The sequence below is a fragment of the Diuraphis noxia genome, unplaced genomic scaffold (genome assembly GCF_037042655.1).
Source record: "Diuraphis noxia isolate RWA-SAM2 unplaced genomic scaffold, SU_Dnox_SAM2 contig0011, whole genome shotgun sequence".
Lineage (NCBI taxonomy): Eukaryota > Metazoa > Arthropoda > Insecta > Hemiptera > Aphididae > Diuraphis > Diuraphis noxia.
In genome coordinates this window covers 385,493-412,081 of record NW_028301721.1, presented here as the reverse complement: position 1 = coordinate 412,081, position 26,589 = coordinate 385,493, and the positions used below count along the sequence as shown (strand labels likewise).

The following is a 26,589-nucleotide window of genomic DNA, read 5'->3' as shown; positions in this document are numbered from 1 at the left end:
AAATTAGCAATATGTATAAAAAACTATGCACCTTAATTACAAATAAATAAAATTGAAAAAAAAAAAAATTAGAATTCAAAATTCGTTTAATTATATTCCACCGGTTACCAACCCTGGGGGGGGGGTTAGGTAAATTGAGTCCGAGATAAGTTTGGTACATTTTAAAAGCGGTAAATTGAGTCCCGGGGAAAAATAGGCAGTAGGTAAGTTGAGTCCCGGAAAAAATATAGCAGTAGGTAATTTGAGTCCCATGGAAAAACGATTTATATGCATTTAAAATTTAAAAATGTGCACTATACAATTTTTATTTGTGATTTGTGGACATTCATTGACAGCATGTATATGATTTTGAAAATAGCAACATGCACTTTTATTGCATAAAAAATAATTATATAATTAATAAAAATGCATGTTGCTATATTCAAAATCATATACATGCAGTCAATGAATGTCTACAAATCACAAATAAAAATTTTATAGTGCATATTTTTAAATTTTAAATGCGTATAAATCGTTTTTCCCTGGGACTTAAATTACCTATTACCTTATTTTATCTGGGACTCAACTTATCTACTACCTATTTTTCCCCGGGACTCAATTTACCGAGTTAGGGTCAATTGAGACTCAATTTATCAACCCCGAACCGGGGGTACTCGCAATGATCTCGAGGGGTACGCGAAAAAAAAAATTTATTAATATTCACATAATTCCCGAATAATTTATTTCTAAAATAAAATTAAGATACTATATATTAATAATAATTTAATCTTAATAATGGTGCAAACAAATTGTAAAAGCTGCTAAATAATTATCGGCTATCCCATTATCATTTTTATATTGTTATCACGGGCATTTCTTATCAAAGTTGTCGGGTCTTAAATAAAGACCTGACTGTCTGGGATATAGACACAGCGAAATAGATTTGATGTTCATTTTCACATATTTTTAAGTGTAATGTCACGATAAGTGTTAAATTCTGAGTGGAACAGCTCTATGTCCCCGGCACCCCCACTTCAAAGTTTTTAAATTTGAATTGGCCCATTCTTTTGTGCTTGTTTGTGCTCTTCATACCGACCTTTGTGCTTTCACCGTTACCGAGATATCGAACTTTCCAAGTGGGGGTAGATTTTTGGGGGTTAAGTTAGCAGATGAAAAAAAATTTAGAGTGGTGGGTATTTCTGGGTGAGTAAGTTTGTGCTTGTAAGAGGCCGGGGGTTTCACAGAATCGCTCGGACTAACTCGCGGCCCGCAGCGATATATTTAATTGCATATTTGATGATTTTTTTAGTTTATAATAGTCCTTGCTCTATTTATTAGGTATTCTAAGATTATTTGATCATTATACATTATATAGTAATGATTAATGATTAATAACTATGTTAATAGAGATAAGTAAATTCAAAACAGAATATATTATTATTAGTGAAATTAAAATTAAGTATATTTGGTATAAAAATGATAGAGGCAATAAAATATTACTGTTAATATTACAAATACCTACATGTGTTGGTAGTTTTCAAAGATACCTATTAGGAAAAAATATATTTGTATACCCATCGTTATTCAATTTAATTAAAAACCATTTTTGATAGTTATAACTAGACCCGGATTTATATGCACTAAAACCTTAGAAATATGCATGTATGCTCATACTTTGTAGAAATAAACCTTTTAAAATTATGATATAATTTATGTAAAATAAATTAAATTATACATTATATCAGCAGTTCTCATAGTGTGGTACGCGAAAGACTCCATGGTGGTACGTGAAAGGCCGCATGCATTATATGATAGATTTTAAATGGTACTACAGATACTAATCACAAATAAAAAATTAACACATTTTACCCATAAGGTATTTAAAATTAATATTAAAAAAAAAAAAAAAAAACAATATTACAATTTATACATAGGTATACCTAATTGATATTTTGACTTTTTATAATTATTAACTATTATAACTTAAATATTTCAATATCTAATAATATACAGCTATGTTTTTGTCTTATAATATTTCCCCCTATTTTATTATTATCTCCACGTAGATATACAGACCTAACATTGACATCTTATAGATTTGAAATGTTTTACATTTATATGAATAACTTTATTATTATTAGTGTTGATTTGAATTTGGATTTTCCAATAATGTAAAATATAATCCGTATTTTCAATATTTAAATAAAATGTTTAATAATAGAATTGAATTAATATAATATCTGTCTTTGTTACAGTATATAGTTATACATAATATAGTATATAATATTATTTTTATTTTTTTGTTTGGATAGCATGTTCATTGCAATTTATGACATGATCATTCCTGACTCTGTTGTCCAACTATAAACATCAATTTATTGTATTTAAAACGTTCAGTGTATATAATATTTTATAGTTTCACTACAAAATTGCTTGAAAACGAATTCAAATTCAGTGTAGAGAATAAAGTAAGTTATTATAATATTTATTGATATTATACATCGAGCTTGGGTTAGTAAGATTACTCCGCCTGTAGTAGGTTCTTGAAAAGAACCTATGATCGCGTTGTCATAAAATGTAGGTAATCTGAAACCTCAAGTTGTTAAGGTAAGTTTTCATCACAATATTAACAAAATAAAAATTGTTTTTAATGAAATAAGTTGTGAACTATTGGCTATTGCTTGATCCCAAGGATTTTCTCGACATTCTGTCCCATTTTCCATTCCTATATCCACCACAAACTATATGTTAAATTAACCTTTTAGGCGTATAATGTTCGTTGTCAATGTGGGCCCCTCTCTTTCACTTTTTGAGTTATTATATATTGTAGCTTGTAGGGGATGGCCACGATCATCATCAATATTCAGAATGTTTAAATAAAAAGAACAAAATAAAATATTTTAAAACATAAATTTAATATAATAATAATTCACCGCATGCGCCAAACTAGGCGGGTGGCAATTCGGCGTTGTCGTCGTGATCGACGCAGGCCGATAACGATTCATAAATCTATAAATAAAATAATAATAAAAAATCATACTCAAATTATTCTATAATTTCGACCACGACGACAACGTCATCTAAAATTCCCTACTTATAATTTCTATCAAATTATAATATAATATTAAAAATACCATAAAATTTACTATTTTTAGGTAACAAATCGCCATGCCTAAATCTTCAAAAATATATGTGGATAAATTAATAGGTATAATTAAAAAATTTCAAATTTTAAATGAAGATAGCAATTAAATTAAAGGACCTGGTCAAAGTTGTTGGACTCGTTTTCAAAATGAAATGGATAATACAGTAACAGCCAAATACATTTATACCATTGTATTACAAAATAGGTTTGGAATATTAGATAAATTAGGTTTAAATGAGAAGTTGAAACAAAATTCATCAAACAATTCCCCTAATAATTCAGAAGCCGATTTAATCTCTTCTGAAGAAGATAACTACATATATTCGTCAGGTGGAGAAGATATTGAAGATACTTTAAATTTTAATATAACTCTTTCTCCTCAAGAATGGATCAATATAAAAGAAGAAAAACCAGTCAAGTATAAACGTTCTGATGGGAAAAATTTCAATCGATCTTATGAAATATTAAGACCACACAAATGGACAAATGTTATAAATGAACATTTATATGAACAGACAAAATTGCCATGTTGCGTAGCATATAAATATTCAAAAATAAATACAGAGTCAAATTTATTTAAAGATAATTGGAAGTTGTATTATGTGTATAAGTCATTTAAAAGGTATAGTAGAACATGCACCAGAAGAAAATTCAAGAGTTGTTATTACGTGTACAATTAAGGGACATTTTCAAAACTGCTTAAGTGGAAAAAAAAGAAGAGTTACTGGGAACCAACGAGAAATGTTTTTAGACAAATTAATGTACTGTAATATGTCTGCTTCCTATTTACAAAGATTAGAAGCAAAACAAAAAATGAACTATGGTGATAAAGAGCCTAGTATCATAACTACATTTAATGCATTACGTGTGATGATGTATAAGGAACAAAAGAATAATCAAGTACACAACGATCCAATATTAGCAGTTTCTTTGATGAAGGGTATGTTACCATATAATACTATATTTCATGATATTGGTTATGACAGATTCTATTTACATTACTGGTCATCTTCTGAAGTCAATTATACTAAATGTTATACTAAAGTGTATAATATTATTCTAATATTATAAGTAATATAACACATAAAATCGAAATTAATTACCTACTATTAAGTACAATTACTACATTAGGTAGGTAAGTAGTAAGTGGGGCACTTGAGCACACTTTTCCTAAAAATATCAGTAAAAGATCACAAGATTGATTTTCATCAGAAAATCATCACAAACAGTAAACTTTATCAGAAACGCTCGCTTAAACAGAAATAGAACACAAACTGTAATTAAACATAAAAAGATCAGTAAACTGTAATTAATCAGAAAAAGAACACAAAATGAAATAAAACATAAAAAGATCAGTAAAATGTAATTAAACATAAAAAATATCAGTAAAATGTAATTAAACATAAAAAGATCAGTAAACTGTAATTAATCAGAAATAGAACACAAAATGAAATAAAACATAAAAAGATCAGTAAACTGTAATTAAACATAAAAAGATCAGTAAATTGTAATTAAACATAAAAAGATCAGTAAACTGTAATTAAACATAAAAAGATCAGTAAATTGATTAAATCACAAATAGATCACAAAATGAAATAAAATCCTCAAATACAAAATCTTTCAAAAGAAAATTGAATATGTTATTTTAAAAAAAAATAAATAAAAATTATAATAAACAATGGAATCTATAAATTCTATAAGAATATTAGAAAATATGAAAGTCTCTGAGCTTAAGTCAATAGCAAAAGAGAATAAACTTAGGGGATATAGTACCCTTAAAAAAATTGATCTTATATCAAAAATTAGGAAAGGTCATACAATTCGTGATTTAAAAATCTCTGAGCTTAAGTCATTAGCAAGAGATTATGATATAAGATCAATTTACAAACTTAATAAAGAAAATTTAATAACAAACATCATAAATAAAAGAAAGCAACAACCTTTTCGTAAATTTAAAGGAGATATTTTCAAGACTGATAATAGTTCATTAAACAATAATCCGTTTCAGAAGTTAGAAAAAACATTTTTCACTGAAGAAAATTATTTTAATAGTTCATTAGAAAAAACACCAGAGGTTTTTGAGTTGATAGAAGTAATTCAATTGAATAAACAAGTGCAGAAGAAATTTAAGATACATAATGCTGAATATAAAATTTCTTTTAGAGAAACTTTAATAAAAGATCTTAAACTAAGTAATACAAAATACAAAATTGATTATACACATAAAGCTCTAGAGGAGATGTTAAAACTTGTCCAAAAAAATTCAAATTACGAAAAAGGTGATCAAATAAATATTATAGTAATGAATCCAAATTTAAATAATACTATATCTACTGGAATGAAATCTGAAAATTTTTTATCAAACTTAAAACAATCAATTGGTAACATATTAACTTCAGATGAAACAATTGATATTACAGAAACTACTTTTCAAGTTCAATTAGTAAAAATACCAAGAGGTTCAAATCGAACTAAAATAATAAATTTATCAGAAAATATAAAAACGAAAAATAGTATTATTATTATTCAGATTAAGAACAATGATAATTTATGTTGTCCCAGAGCTATTGTTGTTGCATTATCTACTCAAACAAATAATATTTTAGGACATGAATTAGATTCCAATAAAATTAAGCAATTGATGATGGGTAGAAAAATTCAAAAAGATTTAGCATTAGAATTATGCAATATGTTAACAGAATATAACGAAGAAGGTTTTACATTAAATGATATTAAGAATGTGGAAGTTGCACTAAATATACAAATAAATGTTATTTGTGCTGAAAATTTAAATACTTTAATTTATAAGGGCGATGATAAAAAAACTAAAATTTATTTGTATAAAAATGGTAATCATTTTGATGTTATTACATCAGCTAAAGGATTCTACGGATCGTCTTATTATTGTGAAAAGTGTGATAAACCATATCAAAATAAAGATAAACATAAATGTGTTAAAGAATACAATGTATGTAAATTATGTACAGATTTTGGTACGAGATTTGAACATTTAAGTAGTACGAAAAATAGAATATATTGTGAAAAATGTAATAGATATTGTTTTAATCAAGAATGTTTAGATAATCATAATTATATATGTGAATATGTATACAAATGTATTGAATGTAATAAAATAGCGTTAAGAAATAAGGATCATCATTGTGGATATAGTGAATGTAGAAATTGTAAAAAAGAAGTGAAAATAAATGAACACCAATGTTATATGCTATCTAGAGAATCAAAAGGAGGTAAATGTACTGTAACTTACACAGAAAAATATATGTTTTTTGATTATGAAGCTCAACAAGAAACAGGAACTCATATCGCAAATAAAATAATTGCACATGATTTTGATGGAAATAAAATTATGTTTGATACAAACGAAGAATTTTGTAATCATATAATATCAGATGAATATAAGGGTTATACATTCATAGCTCATTACGCAAAAGGATACGATTCACAATTTATATTAAAATACTTGGTTGATAACACTCTAAAACCATTTACAATTTATAGTGGTACAAAACTAATGTTATTAGAAATTAAATGTTTAAATATAAAAATATAAAAATAAAAGACAGTAGTAATTTTATTCAAGCTCCACTTAGTAGTTTTCCCAAAACTTTTGGTCTTAAAGTGTTGAAAAAAGGTTACTTCCCACATTTATTTAATACAGTGGAAAATAAAGATTATATAGGCGTATTGCCTGATAAAGAATATTACGGATACAAGACAATGAAAACAGAGAATAAACAAGAATTTGAAAAATGGTACGATAATAAAATTAAGGAAAATTACATATTTAATTTTAAAGAAGAATTAGAGTCTTACTGTAATTCTGATGTAGATATTTTACGAAGAAGTTGTTTAGAATTCAGAAAACAGTTTTTGGAAATAGCTAATATTGACCCTTTTCGATATACAACAATAGCAGGTGTTTGTATGGCTATCTATAAATCAAGATATTTATTAGAAGATACTATAGCTGTTTTTGATAAAGAAAAAAATGAAAAATATTCAAAACAATCGATAACGTGGTTACAACATTTTAATAATAAAAATATTTTACATGCATTAAACGGTGGTGAAAAAAAAATAGCAGGAGCTAAAGTAGACGGATTTGATAATAAATCAAAAACAGTTTATCAATATCATGGATGTTTTTGGCACGGTTGTACTAAATGTTATAAAGATAGAGAAACTATAAATAATATAAATCATATAACAATGGAAGATTTGTATGAAAAAACAATTGAAAGAAGTACATCAATAAAAAAAGCCGGTTATAATCTTGTTGAACAATGGGAATGTGATTGGATAAATAGTAAAACATACAAAAAAAATGGAAAAAGCTGATATAGCTGACCCTATTAATCCAAGAGACGCTTTCTTTGGAGGTAGAACAAATGCTACAAAATTAAGAGTAAAAATACAAAAATGCGTTATATTGATGTGTGTAGTTTATATCCAACTGTGAATTATTATGATTATTATCCTGTCGGACATCCTGAAAAAATATTGAAACCAAAAGTATATGATAAAAATTGGTTTGGATTAATTAAATGTAAAATTTTACCTCCAAAAAATCTTTACCACCCTGTACTTCCAGTAAAAATAAAAATGGAAAAAAATGAAAAATTATTATTTCCATTGTGTTATAAATGTTCTGTAGATCAAAATCAAAAATGTAATCATTCTCAAAATGAAAGACAATTTATAGGAACATGGACAACAGACGAAGTTAATAAAGCTTTGGAAAAAGGTTACATTATAACAAAAATCTATGAAGTATGGAATTTTAAAGAAAAAACAACGGATTTATTTAAAGATTATATTGATACATTTATGAAAATAAAATTAGAAAGTTCAAAACATAATTATAGTTCTAATGATGAGTATATAAAAGCAATTTTCGATAAAATGGGTATTTTATTAGATAAAGATAAGTTAGGTGATAATCCTGGTAGACGAGCTGTAGCAAAACTGTGTTTAAATAGTTTATGGGGAAAATTTGGACAAAGACAAAATATGAAAAAAAGTGAGTTTGTTACAGACCCACAGCGATTCTATAAGATATTATTAGACGATCGATTAGAAAATATAAATATAAAATTATTAAACGACAATATGATACAAATGTGTTATAATTATAAAGATTATTACGTTGAAAATTTTCATAATACAAATATTTTAATAGCTTTATTTACAACCTCTAGTGCGAGATTAAGATTATATGAAATGTTAGATAAATTAGGTAGAGCTGTAGTTTATTTTGATACAGATTCTATTTTCTATATTGATAACGGTTATAATAAAGTTACAACAGGAACAATGTTGGGAGAATGGACTGATGAATTAGGTGAAAATGTATATATAACAGATTGGGCATCGACGGGTCCTAAAAGTTATTATTATAAAACAAACAATAATAAATTTAAAACAGTTGTAAAGGGGTTTACTTTGAATTATCAAAATTTGTTAAAACTTAACGGTGAATCAATGATAAAATTAATTGAACAAAAAAATAAAGATAATAATATAGAACTAGAATATAATCAAATAACACGTGATACACTTACTAAAACTATAGTTAATAAAAAAGTTACAAAAAAATTCTCGTTTGGTTATGATAAAAGAATAATATTAACAGATTATGATACAATACCATACGGTTACAATTAAACGAAATTGTTTATGTTTTTATTTATGATTTTTGAAATCATAAATAAATGATTAATTTTTTTTTAATAGAATAATTTCGATTAGAAAGAACAAAATTATTATTTAATGAAATCATGAAAAGCCGCCCTGCAGATCTACAGGCCGGTTTTTCGTATGAAAAACAAACATCGAATTACAAATTAGAAAAATTAATTTCATTAACTATAAATATTTCTCTTGTCCAATTATTACTATATTTATTACCAAATATTTTTTCTAATTTTAAATAATATCTTCGGACTTCTTTTGATTTAAGATTATTTAACATCATAATCGATTCTTTGAATGAATCTAATGATAATATTAACCACTTTTTAGAATGCAATGTTCTTGAATCTGATTCATTTTTAATATAATGTTGTATATATTCAAAATTATTGCATTTTTCATGTTTGTAATCTATTTGTTCAAATTTAACTTCATTGTTATTTAAAAATTCTATAAAATTATGAATTTTTTTTCTATATTTAACGCGTCCGGAAATTCCGGACGCGTTATTATTTAAAAATCCCATAAATTCTAATAAATTTTCAGTAATTAATATTTCTTTTTTATTATATAATGGAATCCACAACTCTAAAAATATATCATTATTTGATAAAATTAAATTATTTTGAGTTATAAATTCATCAATAGTTAATAATTTGTATAGTATTCATGGTATTCTAATAATTAATAAATGAATAAATTATCAATTTTAAATTTTACTATTTTTGAGTTTCTAAATGTTTTAAAAAAGTATTTTCTTGAGAAAGTTTATACCACGCTTCTACTCCACACATATATTTCTGAGGATAATCGGTTTTTAAAAGATCGCAATCAATAACAAGTAAATCATTAATTTTTCCTGTTAGAATACCATAATTATTAATGTTTTTATTTATGATTTTTGAAATCATAAATAAATGATTAATTTTTTTTAATAGAATAATTTCGATTAGAAAGAACTAAAGATTTATTATTATATGAAAAGCTGCCGTGCAGATCTGCACGGCAGATTTTCTACAATTCAAACATTAAAATATTGATTTTTGCATCTCTTCGTTATAAAAACTCCCTTCAACCTCTTCATTGTTTAAATCTATAATTTTATAGGTTATAGGATTTGTGTTTAAAATTTCATTAACTATAAATATTTCTCTTGTCCAATTATTACTATATTTATTACCAAATGTTTTTTTATAAGCTTTTATTCTTACTCTATCACCCATACTAAATTTTATTTTTGATTTAGGTTTGTTTTTTGTAGAAAATAATTTGTGTAGAACAAGGTCTTCGTTAGATTTATTTACTTCACAAGGTTTCATACCAATAGATCTATGTATATCATCCAAATTATATTTATCTATTAAAGATTGTAAAATTTTAATCCATTTTTTAGATTTTTGAACTTCAAAATATATTCTCATTTTTCCGTTTAATGTTCTATTAAATCGTTCAATAATTGAAGATTTTTCTTCGTTTTGTGTATGATACATATGAATATTATATTTGTCCAAAGTTTGTTTAAAATGTTATATATAGCATTTCATTTTTAAATAAATTAATTGAACCGGTATTTTTATCTTATATTAATAAAAAATTCAAATTGAATCTCCTTGTTATTATAAATTAGATGAAAAATTAAAAAAAAATTTAGGATTTGAAAATACAGAATTTGATTTTTCATTAGTTGGTAATACTTTAATGTATTGTCCTACTTCCGAAGAAAAATATATAAATATAGATCAAGAATGTATAATTAGATTAGGTAGAAATGGTGAAATACCGAAGATTGAAATTCCAATAGGAATATACACAATAAATGAAATTGAAAATTTAATGAATTGTTATGATTTTCCTAAAATAAGTCTTGAATTAATTGATGATTTTTTAAATATTACAGCCTCAATCGGTCTAAGTTTTGATGAATATTTATCAAATTGTTTAGGTTTTGATTATATGGTATATTTAATCCCTATAAATAGGGTATGGCCTGATTCGTGGAAACTAGGTCCTGATATTGAATATACAATAACAGAATCAAACAAACCAATTTTTTATACACAATGTTTATTAAAAAATATAAACGGTGTTATATTTAGCCAAACAAAAAAATCTGATAAAATATATAAAACTAAAATTGAAGGTAACTATTCAATTGATCAATTGAATAGTATATTACCTTCAAATATCAAATTACTAAATGATAATAATTTTATTAAATTAACTTCAAAAAATACTTGTTTGATAGACGAAAATTTAAAATTAAGTTTAGGGATTGATAATAATTTTTTATATAAACATGTAGGAGATTCTGAAAAATTAGATAATAATATAAATAAACAATTATTAGAAGTACATTGCAACATAATTGAAAAGTCTGTTTCATCTATTGATGAAAAAGTTATCGAAGAGGAACTTTTGTTTGTTTTTTATTATGATTCAAATAATCCTTTTATAAGATGTAATCCAATAATGTACAGACAAGTAAATGTAAGAACAATTCAAAAGATAAAAATATATATTCTTGATCAAAATGGTGATATTGTTAATTTTGGTGATGATTTTATTGTTTATCTTGATCTAATTGAAGAAAAACAAAATAAATATTAAAATTATTTTTCAATAGAAAGAAAGGGCTGGGTGTATTGGACCCACCCACCCCTCATTTCCTACTAAAAAAAACAAAATAAATATTAAAATTATTTTTTCAATAGAAATATTTCTATTGAAAACACAAAAATTTATTCCAGAAAGAGGTGGAGTACTATTATTGTTGTCAGAAAGACATGAAAATAATTCTCTTAAAAGGAGTGTAAATCTATTATCTAATTTAATCAGTAAAAGATTCTTCAATTGTTCCTTTTTCAATATCAAATAAAAATTCATCATTTCTGATGAAAAATACATAACAAATTGTATTTTTAGGTAAATCTTCATTGAAATCCACATGTAAAATAATATTTTGTTTAGTTGCAGAAATATTTGTTGGTTGTCTAGTCATGTTTACAAGATAAATTGTTCTAAATGTTTTAAAATCGTTTGGATCATTATACATCAAAGGAAGTTCTTGATGAGTTTTATGAAAAGTTTTTTTATAATCCATCAAACTATCATAAGCTTCACAATATTTTTCATTCTTAAAATCTAGATCTTGAGTTTCTTCAGGATAACGTTTTCCATTTATTTCAAATCTAAAATTTTTCACATTACAATGATCAAATTCACAAGGATCATGTTCTTGAGTATTTAACTTGTTTGTTTGAAATACCACACCGGCAAACAAAGGACTATTAAGACTTCGATATTGAGTTGTTAAATCGATTTTTATAGTTTTTCCTGATATATTTCTTTCTTCAATACATTGCCATGATTTAAATATATTTTTTTTCTTGAGAAATTGTTTTTAAATCATTTAACAATAAGACTTTATACATAGGATTGAATTCTAAAATTGGAATTCTAAGTGTAAATTCATCAATAATAATTTTTCCATCTTCTGTACCTGTAACAACTTTTTTTATTAACGCATCATCATCTGTATTTCTCGTAAAACTTATTTCCATATCACCTTGGAAAACAGGATATATTTGGTCTTTAAACCATCCTAATCCGAATTGTGATAACTTACCCATTACATTAAAACGACCTCCACCTTTATATTTGCTTGAAAATCCTGAGTTTATAATTGGTCCGTTTGGATCCACAGAAAAATCTAACACACCTTTAATTGTACTAGCAACTCCTGGATTTTCGATTTCATCCAAGACTTTACCATGTTTTTTAACTTCAATTCTAGTAAATAAAAATGCAGGAAAATTATCAATTGGTTGTATTTTTGAATCTTTAGGATAATCTTTTCCATCTTTTTGCAAATATCTACCATACATATAAAACTTTGTATCTTTAATGTTCAGAAAATCATCCATACTATCTATTCTAAAAGTTGTAGTTTTATTAGGTGTATTAAGTTGTGAATTATTCACAGGTAAAAAAGTTTTATATTGAGATCTTTCAATATATTGATCGTATTTTTTAAAAATATTATACATTATTATTATTTATAATAGTAAATATATATATTTTTTTTATATAAATGGATAAATTAATGGTAAAAAAATATATTGAAGATGATAGTAAAGAAAAATCTTTATTTGAAATACCTTCACGAGTTTTAGTGGTAGGAGCATCTGGCTGTGGTAAAACAACTTTGTTGTATAATATGATTATAAGTTATTGGATTCCATATAAAAATCTATATATTTAAAAAAAAAATATTGATCAGCCAGTTTATAAAAAATTAAAAAAAATATTTGATGGAATATCTTCTATAAACATTCATTTTTCTGATGGTGATATAATATCTGTTGATGATTGTGAACCTAATAGTGTAGTGGTTATTGATGATTTTCTTTTAGAAGATCAAAAGTTGATAATGGAATATTTTATAAGATCGAGATCAAAGAATATTAGTGTTATTTATTTAACACAAAGTTATACTTCAGTAGATATAAAAACAATAAGAAATAATTTAACTGTTTTAATTGTTTTTAATCAATCAAATTATTATATTAAAAAAATATGGTCCGATTTTATTAGTAAAATTATACCATTAGACAAATTTAAAGACATTTTTAGAACTTATTGTAAAACATATGATAAAAAAATAAAATAAAAACATATGGTTTCATAACAATAGACATAATAAAAAATGTTATCTATGACAATAAAGGTAATGATATTTTAAGTATTGATGAACGATGAAAATTTTTTTTTTTATATAATAAATGGATATCAAACAAATTCAAAATGAATTAAAAAATAAAATTAAAAAAAATATAACATTTGAAGACCAAAACAATTCCAAGGTCGGAAATAACTTAGAAAACGAAACAGAAAAAATGAAACAATTAATTCATCTTAGACAAAATTTACAAAAAACTTTTAAAAAATCAGATTTAGAACAATCCGAAAAAAATTTAAATTTTATAAAAAAAGATGAAGATGAAGGTGACCATAATAATGCGTCCCCTATTCAGGGACACGTTGAATATACACCAAAAAAAATACAAAAAATAATTAATCTTAAAAAAAATTTACAAAATAACTATAGAAAAACAGTTTTAAACGATAAATATACATCAGAAGAAAAAGTAAAACATTATGCACCAATATTAAAAGCTTTATCAAATGTTGAATCATCTGTTAATGATGTTAAAGAGGTTGCTATTAAAACCGATAATGATATTCAAAAGATGATAATACCACCTTGTAAACCTAAAAATCCAGAATTACAACGATTAATGAGTACAGAAGAGACTTTTGAAACTCCAAAAAATTCTCGTAAAAAATCAATAGCTAATTCTCCAATGCCTGCAAATATTATAAAATTAGGTCCTATTGCAACAAAATATCTACCAACAGTAGAACCCAATAATTGTTTTGGAATATATTATATAAAAGATTCTAAAAATGATTTTAAAGATCATATGATCGGGAAATGTATAGTAACATTTGAAAATGATGATATATTTTTAAATGGTAAAAAATATACAGGAACTATAGGTTTGTGGAGATTATTAACTCATTTAGATGTTACCAAACCTGAATATTATACAGATGATGACTTTAAAATATATAAAGAAATATTAATTGAAACTGATTCTATATATCAAAACAATGATAAATCAACAGGAAGAGCTAAATCAAGTGGTGGTGCAAAATATGTATCAATGATTAGCAATATTTGGAAAGAAATGAATGAAAATAAAAGGTTAATAACAAAACCAACAACAAAACCAATAGGAGAGGGTTTAAGACAATTTACAAATGATCGTATTGAATATCGTTATATTGATAATATGAAACAATTAACAGACAGATTACAACTTATTTCTGCAGAAGAAAGAGCTGGAAATAACAATTATCATAACGAAAAACTTGGTATTCTACATTTATGTAAAACAAGTATGGAAAAAATTATTGATACTCCTAAAGGTATTGAATATTTATTATTATATGTAACTAATTTACCAAAAGAAGTTGTAAAAATATCAAAAGATTCCATAATAAAAAATATATATTTTATATCAAATGAAGAAAGAAAAGGAAATAATATTTATCATAATGAAAAACTTAATATACTTAATTTTTGTATTAGAGAAATGGAAAAATTAATTGATATTCCTAATAATGGTGCATATTATTTATATTCATATGTTTCATGTTTACCAAAGAAAATTATAAAAGGTTCAGGATTTATTAATAATTTTTTGAATTGTGAATTTTTACCTGAATTGCATTGGCCTGGTTATAATTATTTAGGACCGGGAACAAAATTAGAAAAAAATAAAAAACCTATAAACAAATTAGACGAAGCTGCAAGAGATCATGATTATTTTTATAAAGATCATAAAGATACTAAAACTAGACATGAAGCTGATAAAATTTTAGAACAAAAAGCAATGGAAAGATTTAATGCTCTTGATACGGATATGTATGAAAAAATTCCAGCTCTTCTAACTGCATATACAATGAAAACAAAAAGACATTTAGGAATGAACTTAGTATTTGAATAATTTTTTTAATATTTTGTATAATAAAATGCATTTTAAATTAACTGAAAACCAGAAAAAAAAGTTGGCTGATGCTTATAAAAATAATACAAATGCAATAATTCAAATTGCTAGTGATAAAATATATAAAGGAGAAAATAAATATTATTTAGATCAAAATCAAATAGATAAATTAAAGAACAGTAAGGAAAAAAAATCTGGTGCACGGTTAGAGATTACTCTGAAGCAGATTAAAAAAAAAGAAGGGGGATTTTTACCTTTAATTTTACCTTTTCTAGAAAGTGCAATAGCAGCTACTCCAGCTATAGTTGCATTGTATGATAGTTATAAAGATAATAAACATAAGAAAAAAATGGAAGAAGAAACAATTAGACATAATAAAGAAATGGAAAAAAATAAAGGTTCAGGATTGAAGAAAAATCAAAAAAAAAAATCGAAGAAATGAATAGTTTTGATATAAATAATTTAGAAAAAATATTAAAGTTTTTAAAGGAGTTTACACACTTTTTTGGATCAAAAAAAAAAATATAAATATTGAACCTTTAAGTAACTTTGATATAAATCAATTTGGAAATAATATAAACAATTTTAGAGGGTGTTTCATGCGAAATGAATTAACTATGAAACCATGGGTAAATGAATGTGGAATTTTTAATTTAAATGATTCTACTCAAAATGGATCTCATTGGGTTGCATGGAAAAAAATAAAAAATAAAAAAATATATTTTGATTCTTTTGGATTGCCTTCTCCTCCTAAGGAACTAGTAAGTTATTTAGGCAAACATAATCTATGGTATACTGATACAAAATTTCAAGATTATAATGATCCTCCTATATGTGGTCATTTGTGTTTAGAATTTATTGAAAATTATAAAAAATTTATTTAAATATTTTTAATAGAAATATTTCTATTAAAAATGACGATTATTTAGTTATATTCTAAGCATTTTGGTTTTAGTGTGTGTACCTCCCATGCCAAGGACACATATTTTAATATTTCCTAAATCTTGAACAACACAAATATCATGAAGATATTTGTAAAAAAAAGTACCTGTTGTAATTATTAAATCATTAGCAATCTTACAAATTTCTAACCATGTTGGTGATTCTAGTATTTTAGAAGCATAAGGCTTTCCATTTCCAGAAATATTGTTTCCATGATCGACAATTACAATATTTCCTTTAATAGGAATTGTATTTAGATTATATTTAATTAATCCACTATCCTCATAGTATTCGTGATTACAAAAGTTCACATAGATTTCATCATTTAATATAGAGTTTCTTATTTCATTTTGCATTTCATTTTCTTGTAGCTTATTAAATTTGTCTACACAGTTTCTCATTTCTTCTCGAAGTTTATTTAAATGTTTTATAGAATTTATGTTTGCCATTGTTTATTATAATTTTTTTTTTTTTTTTTTAAATAAGATATTTAATTTCTTTTGAAAGATTTTGCATTTGAGGATTTTATTTCATTTTGTGATCTTTTTATGAATAAAGTTATTTTACTGATCTTTTTATGTTTAATTACAGTGTACTGATCTTTTTATGTTTAATCACAGTTTACTGATCTTTTTATGTTTAATTACAGTGTACTGATCTTTTTATGTTTTATTTCATTTTGTGTTCTATTTCTGATTAATTACAGTTTACTGATCTTTTTATGTTTAATTACATTCTACTGATATTTTTATGTTTAATTACATTTTACTGATCTTTTTATGTTTTATTTCATTTTGTGTTCTTTTTCTGATTAATTACAGTTTACTGATCTTTTTATGTTTAATTACAGTTTGTGTTCTATTTCTGTTTAAGCGAGCGTTTCTGATAAAGTTTACTGTTTCTGATGATTTTCTGATGAAAATCAATCTTGTGATCTTTTATTGATATTTTTAGGAAAAGTGTGCTCAAGTGCCCCACTTACTACTTAGGTACAATACTTTTTATATATTAGAGGTAATTAAATAGTCACTCAATTAGTGTTAATAGGTAAGATATTATTAGTATTATAAGTACCTAGACCATATTGTTAATTCAATATTTAATTAAGCACACCATTTCTGTAACTATTATAAGAATTAAATTAAATTAATTAACATTATCAATGTTATAGTCACAGCTATATTTGTAAAACAAAAATAAAAAAACAACAAATCTACTATCTAAACACAACTAACATTATCATGGAAAAGTGATGACTAACATCACATTTGTTATTTGTCCCGAAACGCGAGTATGAGAAATAGTTTGAAAAAGTCAGACGTACACCATGACTGGTAGACGCTAATCCGAATTTTGGGAATTTTGAAACAAAATTTCAAATTAATTCCGGGGTGGTGGCTAGACCTACCGCTGCGAGCCGGGAGTTAGTCCAAGCGATTCTGCGAGATCCCCAGCCTCTTACAAGCACAAACCTACTCACCCACAAATAACCACCACTCTGAAATTTTTTTCATCTGCTGACTTAACCCCCAAAAATCTACCCCCACTTGGAAAGTTCGATATCTCGGTAACGGCGAAAGCACAAACGTCGATATGAAGAGCACAAACAAGCACAAAAGAATGAGCCAATTCGAATTTAAAAACTTTGAAGTGGGGGTGCTGAGCATTTCCCCGGCACCCCCACTTGGAAAGTTCGATATCTCGGTAACGGCGAAAGCACAAACGTCGGTATGAAGAGCACAAAAAAGCACAAATGAAGCACAAAAGAATGGGCCAATTCAAATTTAAAAACTTTGAAGTGGGGGTGCCGGGGACATGGAGCTGAGTGGAACGATGAATGTGTTGATTTTACAATGATGTGTTTTTTTTTTTGTGTGTGTCTGTGTACACGACAAGTTATCGAAATAATACTTCGATTTTAAACTTCAGTAGCTTTCCCAATTGAAAAGTGCATATTTTTTGGTGCATTGAGGAGGTCAAATTTAATTCCTAGTAGTTTTCAAAAGTACAAGGAAAACAGAAAAAATTTTGGAGGCTATAAATAAAATTAAAGCTTCAAAATGTAGTACAAAGCTCCTAATATATTGTTACAATGACAGTTAAAAAATATTAAAAATAATAAGTTACAATTTTACAATACAAGGTTCCCCATAAGTTTAAATAATAGTAGTTGGAAAATATTAAAATACATATTATGAACGTTTTTTTTTATAACCATTTAAAGTTCAAATGTTGATAAAATTTATTTAATTGAAGATTTATAAATTTTTTATTTATTAAAGATGTATGAAACGTTTAAAATGTATAACTAAGGATTGCACGTTTAAAATAAAGTAGTTAATTCTGCTTTAAGAGTTATTTAAAAACTGTACAAACAGAAAAACAATTTTAGTTATAATTATAATTTAAAAATATTATTCGAGGTTACTAATTTCTAGACTATACTTTATATTCTAATATTAATAGTTAATGTCGTTACTGACTTATATTATTATTCATATTGTTCGGACTTCGTCAGCCTGTGCTCGCGGTTGCCCAGTCCCACTACCCCAGGTTGGTAACACTACCGAAGAGACGCTCCCCTTCACCACAGTCGCTACATGCAGTTCGCAACGGTCGTGATGTTTTCGGCAGTGCGTATATCGTGCGGCTATCATTCATTAGCTTTAGTATTGTGTTGTTTGCCGTTCGCAGCAATTTAAGTTTGCAAGTCGCAACACCATAGCTCTACATCGTCTTATTTGTTTTGTTCTGCGTCTAATACCCTATCGGTTCAATCGTTCACCTTATAGTCGGGGGCACGAAAAATGATCGCTGCCCGTCACGCGCCAAGCGGCTGTTTTTCTAAAGTGGTTATCAAATTAGCAAACTAAAAGCCCGCTTTTTTTTGAAATATTTTCATACATTTATCAGAATTTAATAACATGGTTATTTTGTTATAATTAATTTTTTAATAAGATACGAACAAATAAATAATGTACATAATGTAAAAAAAAGTACAATATTTTTAACAGTTAATAATAAATAAAATACAAGTATAATATAATAATGAAATAATAATTTTTATTCTAGTTCTTCAACGTCGTTTTCGCTGTCTCCGTCAGCACCGAAATCACTGTCATCAGATGCAAATGTTAAAATCATTGGCTCCGTCAAACTGTCTCTCAATATTTCCTTTTCGTAATCTTCATCTTGAATCTTCTCAGTATGTTCAACACATTTCTCCCAGTCACTTTTTGATACCAAATCCAATGGCTTATTTGTAAGTCTTTCGACGTCCACCATTTTAAAAGTGTTATTTTTCTTTGCCACTTCACTTTTGACTTGCGCCCATATGAGTTCGATAGGGTTATACTGGCAGTGATACGGTGGTAGCCGAATTACTTTATGGCCCATCGAACTCGTGATTTCGTCTAACTCGTACCTTTTAAACGACGGTATTAGCAATTTAAGTCGTTCACGCAATTCAGGTAATGTTTCTAGTGGTGAAAAATTAACGCCTTGTTTTTTCAGCCAATTCTGCACATCAGCTTTCCGTGCATTACATTTTGGGTAGTTAATATACGTGGAATGATATTGTGCGTTATCCATAATAATAACGCATGGTTCGGGAAGTAGCTTTAACATCTACAAACCATGCTTTAAACACATCGGCGTTCATTGGCGAATGATAGTCAGTAGAATTTTTCGCTTGACATTTGAAAACTAATTTTGACCCTTCAATGAACCCGTATCGAGATGACCCAGCGTGTGTAATAATTAGACGACCTCCTTTACCGATTGGTACTTTTAACCCTTCTGTCCCTTCGTTATTTTGCCAAATATGAGATCGTGAATGATTCTGATTTACTCAGGTTTCATCTAGGTAAATCATTGGTCGACAATCTTTCATTTGTCGAAGTGTACAAATGTTACGTAAAAATTTACAACGTAAAGCAACAATATCATTTCGTTCTAATAGCATTTTTCGACCATCATTACATTTTTTAAATGAAAAATTCAAGTTTTTTAATAGCCTTCTGACTGACCAAACAGATCCCTCATAATTTGGCATTTTTTTTTTAAGTTCGTTTAAGATTATTAAAGCAGTTGGATATTCCTTTATCGTAAAACGAATGTTCGACGAACTACGTCAGCATCAAAGTCATCCATTTCCGAACATTTCTTTTGACGCTTATATAATTTTCTTGGTGATTTAAAAGATGGTCCTTTCCTCAACATTCTGCTCTGTAGATTTTTTGGTTTCTACACTTCTATTCGTCTCAGCGTTATATATGAAACGCCACAAGCTTCAGCAGCGACTTTTTGGCTACTTTTGAAAAAGTCTGGTGTCAAATATTTTTTCTCCGACAGCATTTTAATAAAATTATAAGCATTATAAATTATTTTTTTGCTCTGGCTATGAGTGTCACGATCTTTAAACGACATTTTATACAAATAAAACGGTTTATCAAATAAAAATATTCACAATTTATAAAAACGTGGCACGCACAAAATATATGTTTACTACAGCACAGTGTACAAACGACAGAACAGACAAAACATTGTATGGCTGTACAACTGTGCCTGCAGTTCCCCTCCAGCATTAATGTCTATTTTTTTATAAGGGATATAAGGAATACAAAAGAATTGAAAGAACTAGTGCTGGCCCACCCAGGTGCTGTGACCACCTGGCTATAAAACCGGTCACCGCTCATTATTCGTGCCCGTGAATACGATACGTAACGGCAGTGTGACGGTACAAAGTTGAGAACCAATGGCTACAAGAGTGGATACGAACAACGGGTCACGGGTGCCAACGCTCATTTTTCGTGCTCCCGACTATAGTCATCCGTTCTGTTGACAACCTTCGGCTGGTTCTTGCAGTTTGCAGTCCATCGCCTTGCAGCTCGCAGCAACACAAGGTGAAACCATTATGATATTGTTCTTCTGTCCAGTTCGGATCCAATCCTCGTGGTTAAAAGCTCCAGCTCAAGTCGGTTGACCGTAGCCTTGTACTCGTAGAGTTTTGAACTCAAGTATATATTTAAAATAACAAACACGAACTAAATAAGTTATCAGTTAGTTTTATTAATTGAATAGGTATAGACACTGAGTGCTGTCCATTTCCAACTCCCCTTCATATCATCTTATCGTACCTTATATCTAAATTTAAGTAGGACAATCCCTCCTTTATAATTAGTGCATACTTGCAGATTTGGGATTGTACTTTATTTATGCTAAACTATAATAACATCTTTATTTCTTAATACTAATTGTTTTACAAACATTATTGTTTAATCCTACACTATATTATATCCGGTACCTACTATACTAGTTATTTATAGTTAGGTATTCATAACATTTCCCTTGTTAAATGAAAGCTCATGTTCTCATGAGTCCAACAGCCCATTACATCTTTACAAAATAAACATAATATACAATATAATCAAAAAAAAATAATTTTTTTATACGATTTACTTAATCTCTATCTCCTGTACTTCATCTACTGAATTTACAGTTAACAATGTTTTAATGTAGTTCATTGAAAATTTATTTTGTTTATACAACTTAAAACATATCTTACATATTACAATTACAAATACTAATATACATAACCCTACTACTAAAGGTACGTATGTTATCTTATATTCAAAAACATATTCTATATCATCCACATTTGGTTGTAATAACACATCTAATTGTTTTGCATTTAAAGCTAGTGAATGGAAATCGGGATAAGAGTTATTTATTCCTAAATATTTATTCTGCACATTATTGATAGAAAATGTTTGAATATTAGCTGTCAAGTTTATTCTCGAAATGAAATCATATAAAAATTTTGTTTCTACTAGTCGAGTGGGGATTAATTCGAATATTTTTGTTATTGTGAGACATGGATTAGAAAGAGAGATAGTGCCCGTGTCTCGTAAGATTTGCGACACTGACTCGCCGTTCGCACAATCGACGCTTATCATCGCCGGTTGTCGTGTTGTGTATAACCACACATTTTCATTCTCTAGTTTGTGCAATACCAATCTGTCAATTCGTATGATTTTGAATTCACATGAATTTTGAATTCGTCCATCTTGACTACTAAACAACTCGGTTTCACAATTATTAGTGTCCTTAATTGTTTGCGCGTTCGTACAAATTTGATACTCTTGCATATGTACACACCTGTTTAACTCTAGCTCATTTACATTTATCGAGTGTACATTAGCTTCTGAAATGGCTAAGTATTTATTTTTTGGCTGAATTCACGCGTATACTGAATTATTTTGTCTTACAGGTAATGGAATTGCTTCATATAGTCGATATTCTCTAGTGGTGACGATCGGGATGGATATTATACAAACTAATGTATCCATTACTCTCAACACTTGTAAGGTACTCATTTGCATTAATTTATTAATATTCTGTAATGTCACTTGTTCTGAAAAATTCACTTTTGTGTCCAATTGTATTCTAACCTGTTGCACTCTGCTACAAAATCTTTTGGAGAAATAATACTCGAATGCATATGCCCTAATTGCGCTGTATTTATGATTGCTATTAAGTTATGCGTTTGAAATGAATGCTGCGTTAAAAGAACATTTATTGCCACAGTTTGCTCACTCATTATTTGTCTAATTTCTATTTCATTTATTCTTTTTTCTGTTCTATTTGCCTTGATCTCCAATTTATTTATATTTTGTATTAGCAACGTTTCACTTTGTTGTATTTTATCCATTTCTGTGTCCAAATTATGTACTGTTGATTGTACTATTCGTGTTTGCTGTTGCATATCATGAATAATTCTAATTTGTTTTTCATGTAGTTCCCCAATTTTTTTATCAAAAAATTCATAATCCTCATCTGAACATATTCCAAATAATGTTTTTGACAATCTATCGTTTTAAATCTTTTCTGACGTTCACTTTTGTTGATTGCATAGTTTATTTGTTGTCTCATTTTCTCTATATCATGAATATATGACGTTGTTGTTGTATTAAACTGTTCACATAGATAGGACCAGATTAGTACATGTTCTAACAGAACTGTTTCTGTATCTCTAGCAATTTTTACACAATGCATTAACATTTCCTTCTGAAATTGTTTTATTTGTTCAAAGTTATCATCATACGTGGTCAAATTTACATAAACTGACAGTTCCCATTTTGCATTTGTTGTTTTTATCCTTGTTAAATAGTTAAAAAAAAATTCCTGATGGTGATTCAATGTTTTGTATATGATATTTTTCTGATACATTTGTTGACATGCCAGGTTGTATGCTTAATAACCTGTAATCACAATTTGTCATTGATAAATATTTTGTCTTTACTTTACTGATTACATAATTTCAGTAGATTTTTATGTACTTTAATTAATTTTCCTCCCCTAATAATTGTTACATTCTCACTACTGTTAATCTCTGCTATAGTGTATGGTCCTAGCCATTTTTGTGCTAACTTAATTTTTTGTTGTTTTTCCATAAGCCAAACCTTATCATTTATTTTTAATTCCAGTGGATTAACTTTATTATCATAACATGATTTTGTATTTTCTTTAGAATTTCCTATACGTTGTTTTGCAATTTCGTGAATTTGTTGAAATTTTTGCTTAACTTCAAAATTATAATCTTCATAATTATATCTCGGTTCTGGTTTCTTTTTTAACAATGTAGGTATTTTCCCTGAAAAACCATAGAGTAGTTCATATGGTTGGAATTTTGTTGTTTTATGCTCAGTTGTATTATATACATACATTGCATATGGAATAAATCGTCCCAATTTGCTAGATTTTTGTCGACATAATGACGTAAATAGTTTCCTAATGTTGGCTTCGTTCTAATGCTCCATTACTTTGTGGTCTATATGGCGTTGTGTTAAACTTGGGAATTTTCAATAGTTTACATACTTCCAAAAAGATTTTACTTAAAAATTCCGTTCCTTGATCGGATACTATGGATTCTTGAATTCCATGTATACAAACAAATGACGTTACAAAATTATGCGCTACAGTATTAGCTTCATGGCATACCATAGATGTTGCAATACTAAATTTGGTTAAGTCATATTGCATTGTAAGTACATATTTATTTCCCTTATGTGTAGTGGGAAGTGGTCCTACTATGTCCATAAATATTTTCTGAAATGGCTTATCTGCTGTTGAAGTGATAACCATTGGTTGTTTTGTATGTTTGTTTGACGTTTTATTCTTTTGACATGACTGACATTTTTTAACATAATCTGTTACTTCCTTCAACATCCCTGGCCAATTATATACTTTTTTAATTTTTTTTATAGTGTTCGAAATTCCTCTGTGTCCTGCCAAAGGATTCTCATGCATTTCCCTAATAATAATATTTTTTTCCTTATCCGTAAGTTCATTTGGTGTAAATATTCAAAGTTTTATCTTGGTACCTTTAAATAGATATCTTAACATTATTCTTACTGTTTCCCAATCTAGTTGGAAAATTTGATCGCCTGTTTTTGATAAAGCTAAATCTGTTATTTGATTGTTTAAACAAAATTTTCTCAAATTTTGCAAACAATGACACACGTTTCCATAAGTAATTTGACTTTTTTCTTTCTCTGATAGTACCATATATATTATGTAACGGTTACCTTCTTTTAGATACAATAAATCTGTAATTTCTTTATTTTGATTATTTTCTAGATTCCCAAATCGACGTCGAAATCCAAGTGACAAACCCTCTTTCAAAGTTAATTCCTGTGATATATGATGTACGAGACTTGCCTGATCATCTTCAAAAATATTTCCAGCTACTTCCATAATATTTAAATTTTGAACTAAATTTGTCTTTACATAATCCATGTATTCATTATATGTTTTATTACTTATTACTAATTGTTCTCCTTCAATCTGCATAATTTGAGGTATTCTACTGAGGGCGTCAGCATTCGTATTCAATATTCCTGGTTTATAAATAATCTCATACTCATACTCCTCCATTGCTAGTCTCCAATGCATTAGTCGCGATTCTGGATTCTTGTGATTAACCAACCATCTTAGCGGCTGATGATCCGTTACTATATAAAATTTCCTCCCTAGCAAATAAGGTCTTAACTGTTTTAAACTCCATGCAATGGCTAATAATTCTTTTTCTGTAGTACAGTAATTCTGTTCCGCTTTGTTTAGTACTCTTGATGAATATACAATTGGTAAATCTTGCCCTATTGGACCTTGTGATAGAACCGATCCAATTGCTAAGTTACTCGCATCGCATGTCACATTAAACGGTTTCTCAAAATTAGGATAACTAAGAATAGGTTCACTTATTAATGCATTTTTTATTATTTCAAATACTTGTTGACATGTATTTGTCCAATCATACGGTATGTCATCTTTAAATAATGCAGTCAATGGTTTTTCAATTTTACCATAATCTCTTATAAACCTACGGTAATAACCGGACAGTCCCAAGAAACTTTTCAACTGTTTCTGGCTATTTGGTACTGGGAAATTCTTCACACTCAAAATTTTTGACAAATCTGGTTTCAAGCCTTGTTCTGTGATTATATGGCCTAAATATATAACTTCGTGACGCAGAAATTCACACTTCGTAGGTTGTACTTTTTAATTATAATCCCTAAACCTTTGAAAGATTTCTTTTAATTTTTCACTATGATCTTTCAAATCATGTGCATATATGATTACATCATCTATATAAACGAATGATTTTATACCATTTATTCCCAACAACACCGTGTTCATTAATCTCTGAAAAGTACTTGGTGCTCCTTTTAATCCAAAAGGAATCTTAAGAAATTCATAATGATCTTTATCCGTGGAAAATGATGTTTTCGCCCTATTATCTTTATGTACTGACACCTGGTGGTACCCACTAGCTAAATCTAAAGTTGTATAATATTTAGAATTGCCTAACTGATTTGAAATATCGTTTATATTTGGAATCGGAAATACATCTCCAATTGTAATACTATTCAATTTCCTGTAATCCACTCAGATTCGAAACTTTTGCTTTCCCGAACCATCCGTTTTCTTTGGTATTACTATTAATGGGGCGTTCCATGGTGAAGTACTTTTCGTAATAATTCCATCCTTTTCCATCTGATCTACCTGCATCGATATTTCTTGTTTGTGACTTTGCGGTAGTCTATATGGTTTAATATAAACTGGTTGAATATCGGATGAAGTTTTAATTCTATATTGTATTGCTGCTGTTCCCTCTAATTTATCACCTTCTAATAAAAAAACGTCAGAATATTCTGTAAATATATCCTTTAATGATCG

General features: G+C 27.4%; 1 protein-coding gene and 1 pseudogene across 1 annotated transcript; both read right to left on the bottom strand.

The window, feature by feature from the left end:
• Window positions 1-19,413: 19,413 nt before the first annotated feature.
• LOC149054130 (uncharacterized) lies at window positions 19,414-19,941 on the bottom strand. The gene has a single exon (XM_089230638.1). The coding sequence runs from the start codon at window positions 19,939-19,941 to the stop codon at window positions 19,414-19,416; it is 528 nt and encodes a 175-aa protein (XP_089086764.1).
• Window positions 19,942-21,806: 1,865 nt separating this feature from the next.
• LOC149054129 (uncharacterized) lies at window positions 21,807-23,632 on the bottom strand (annotated as a pseudogene).
• Between the last annotated feature and the right edge of the window lie 2,957 nt (window positions 23,633-26,589).

Coding starts and splice junctions, on each gene's coding strand:
- LOC149054130 (XM_089230638.1), bottom strand. CDS start 19,941: ATGGATAACGCACAATATCATTCCACGTATATTAACTACCCAAAATGT.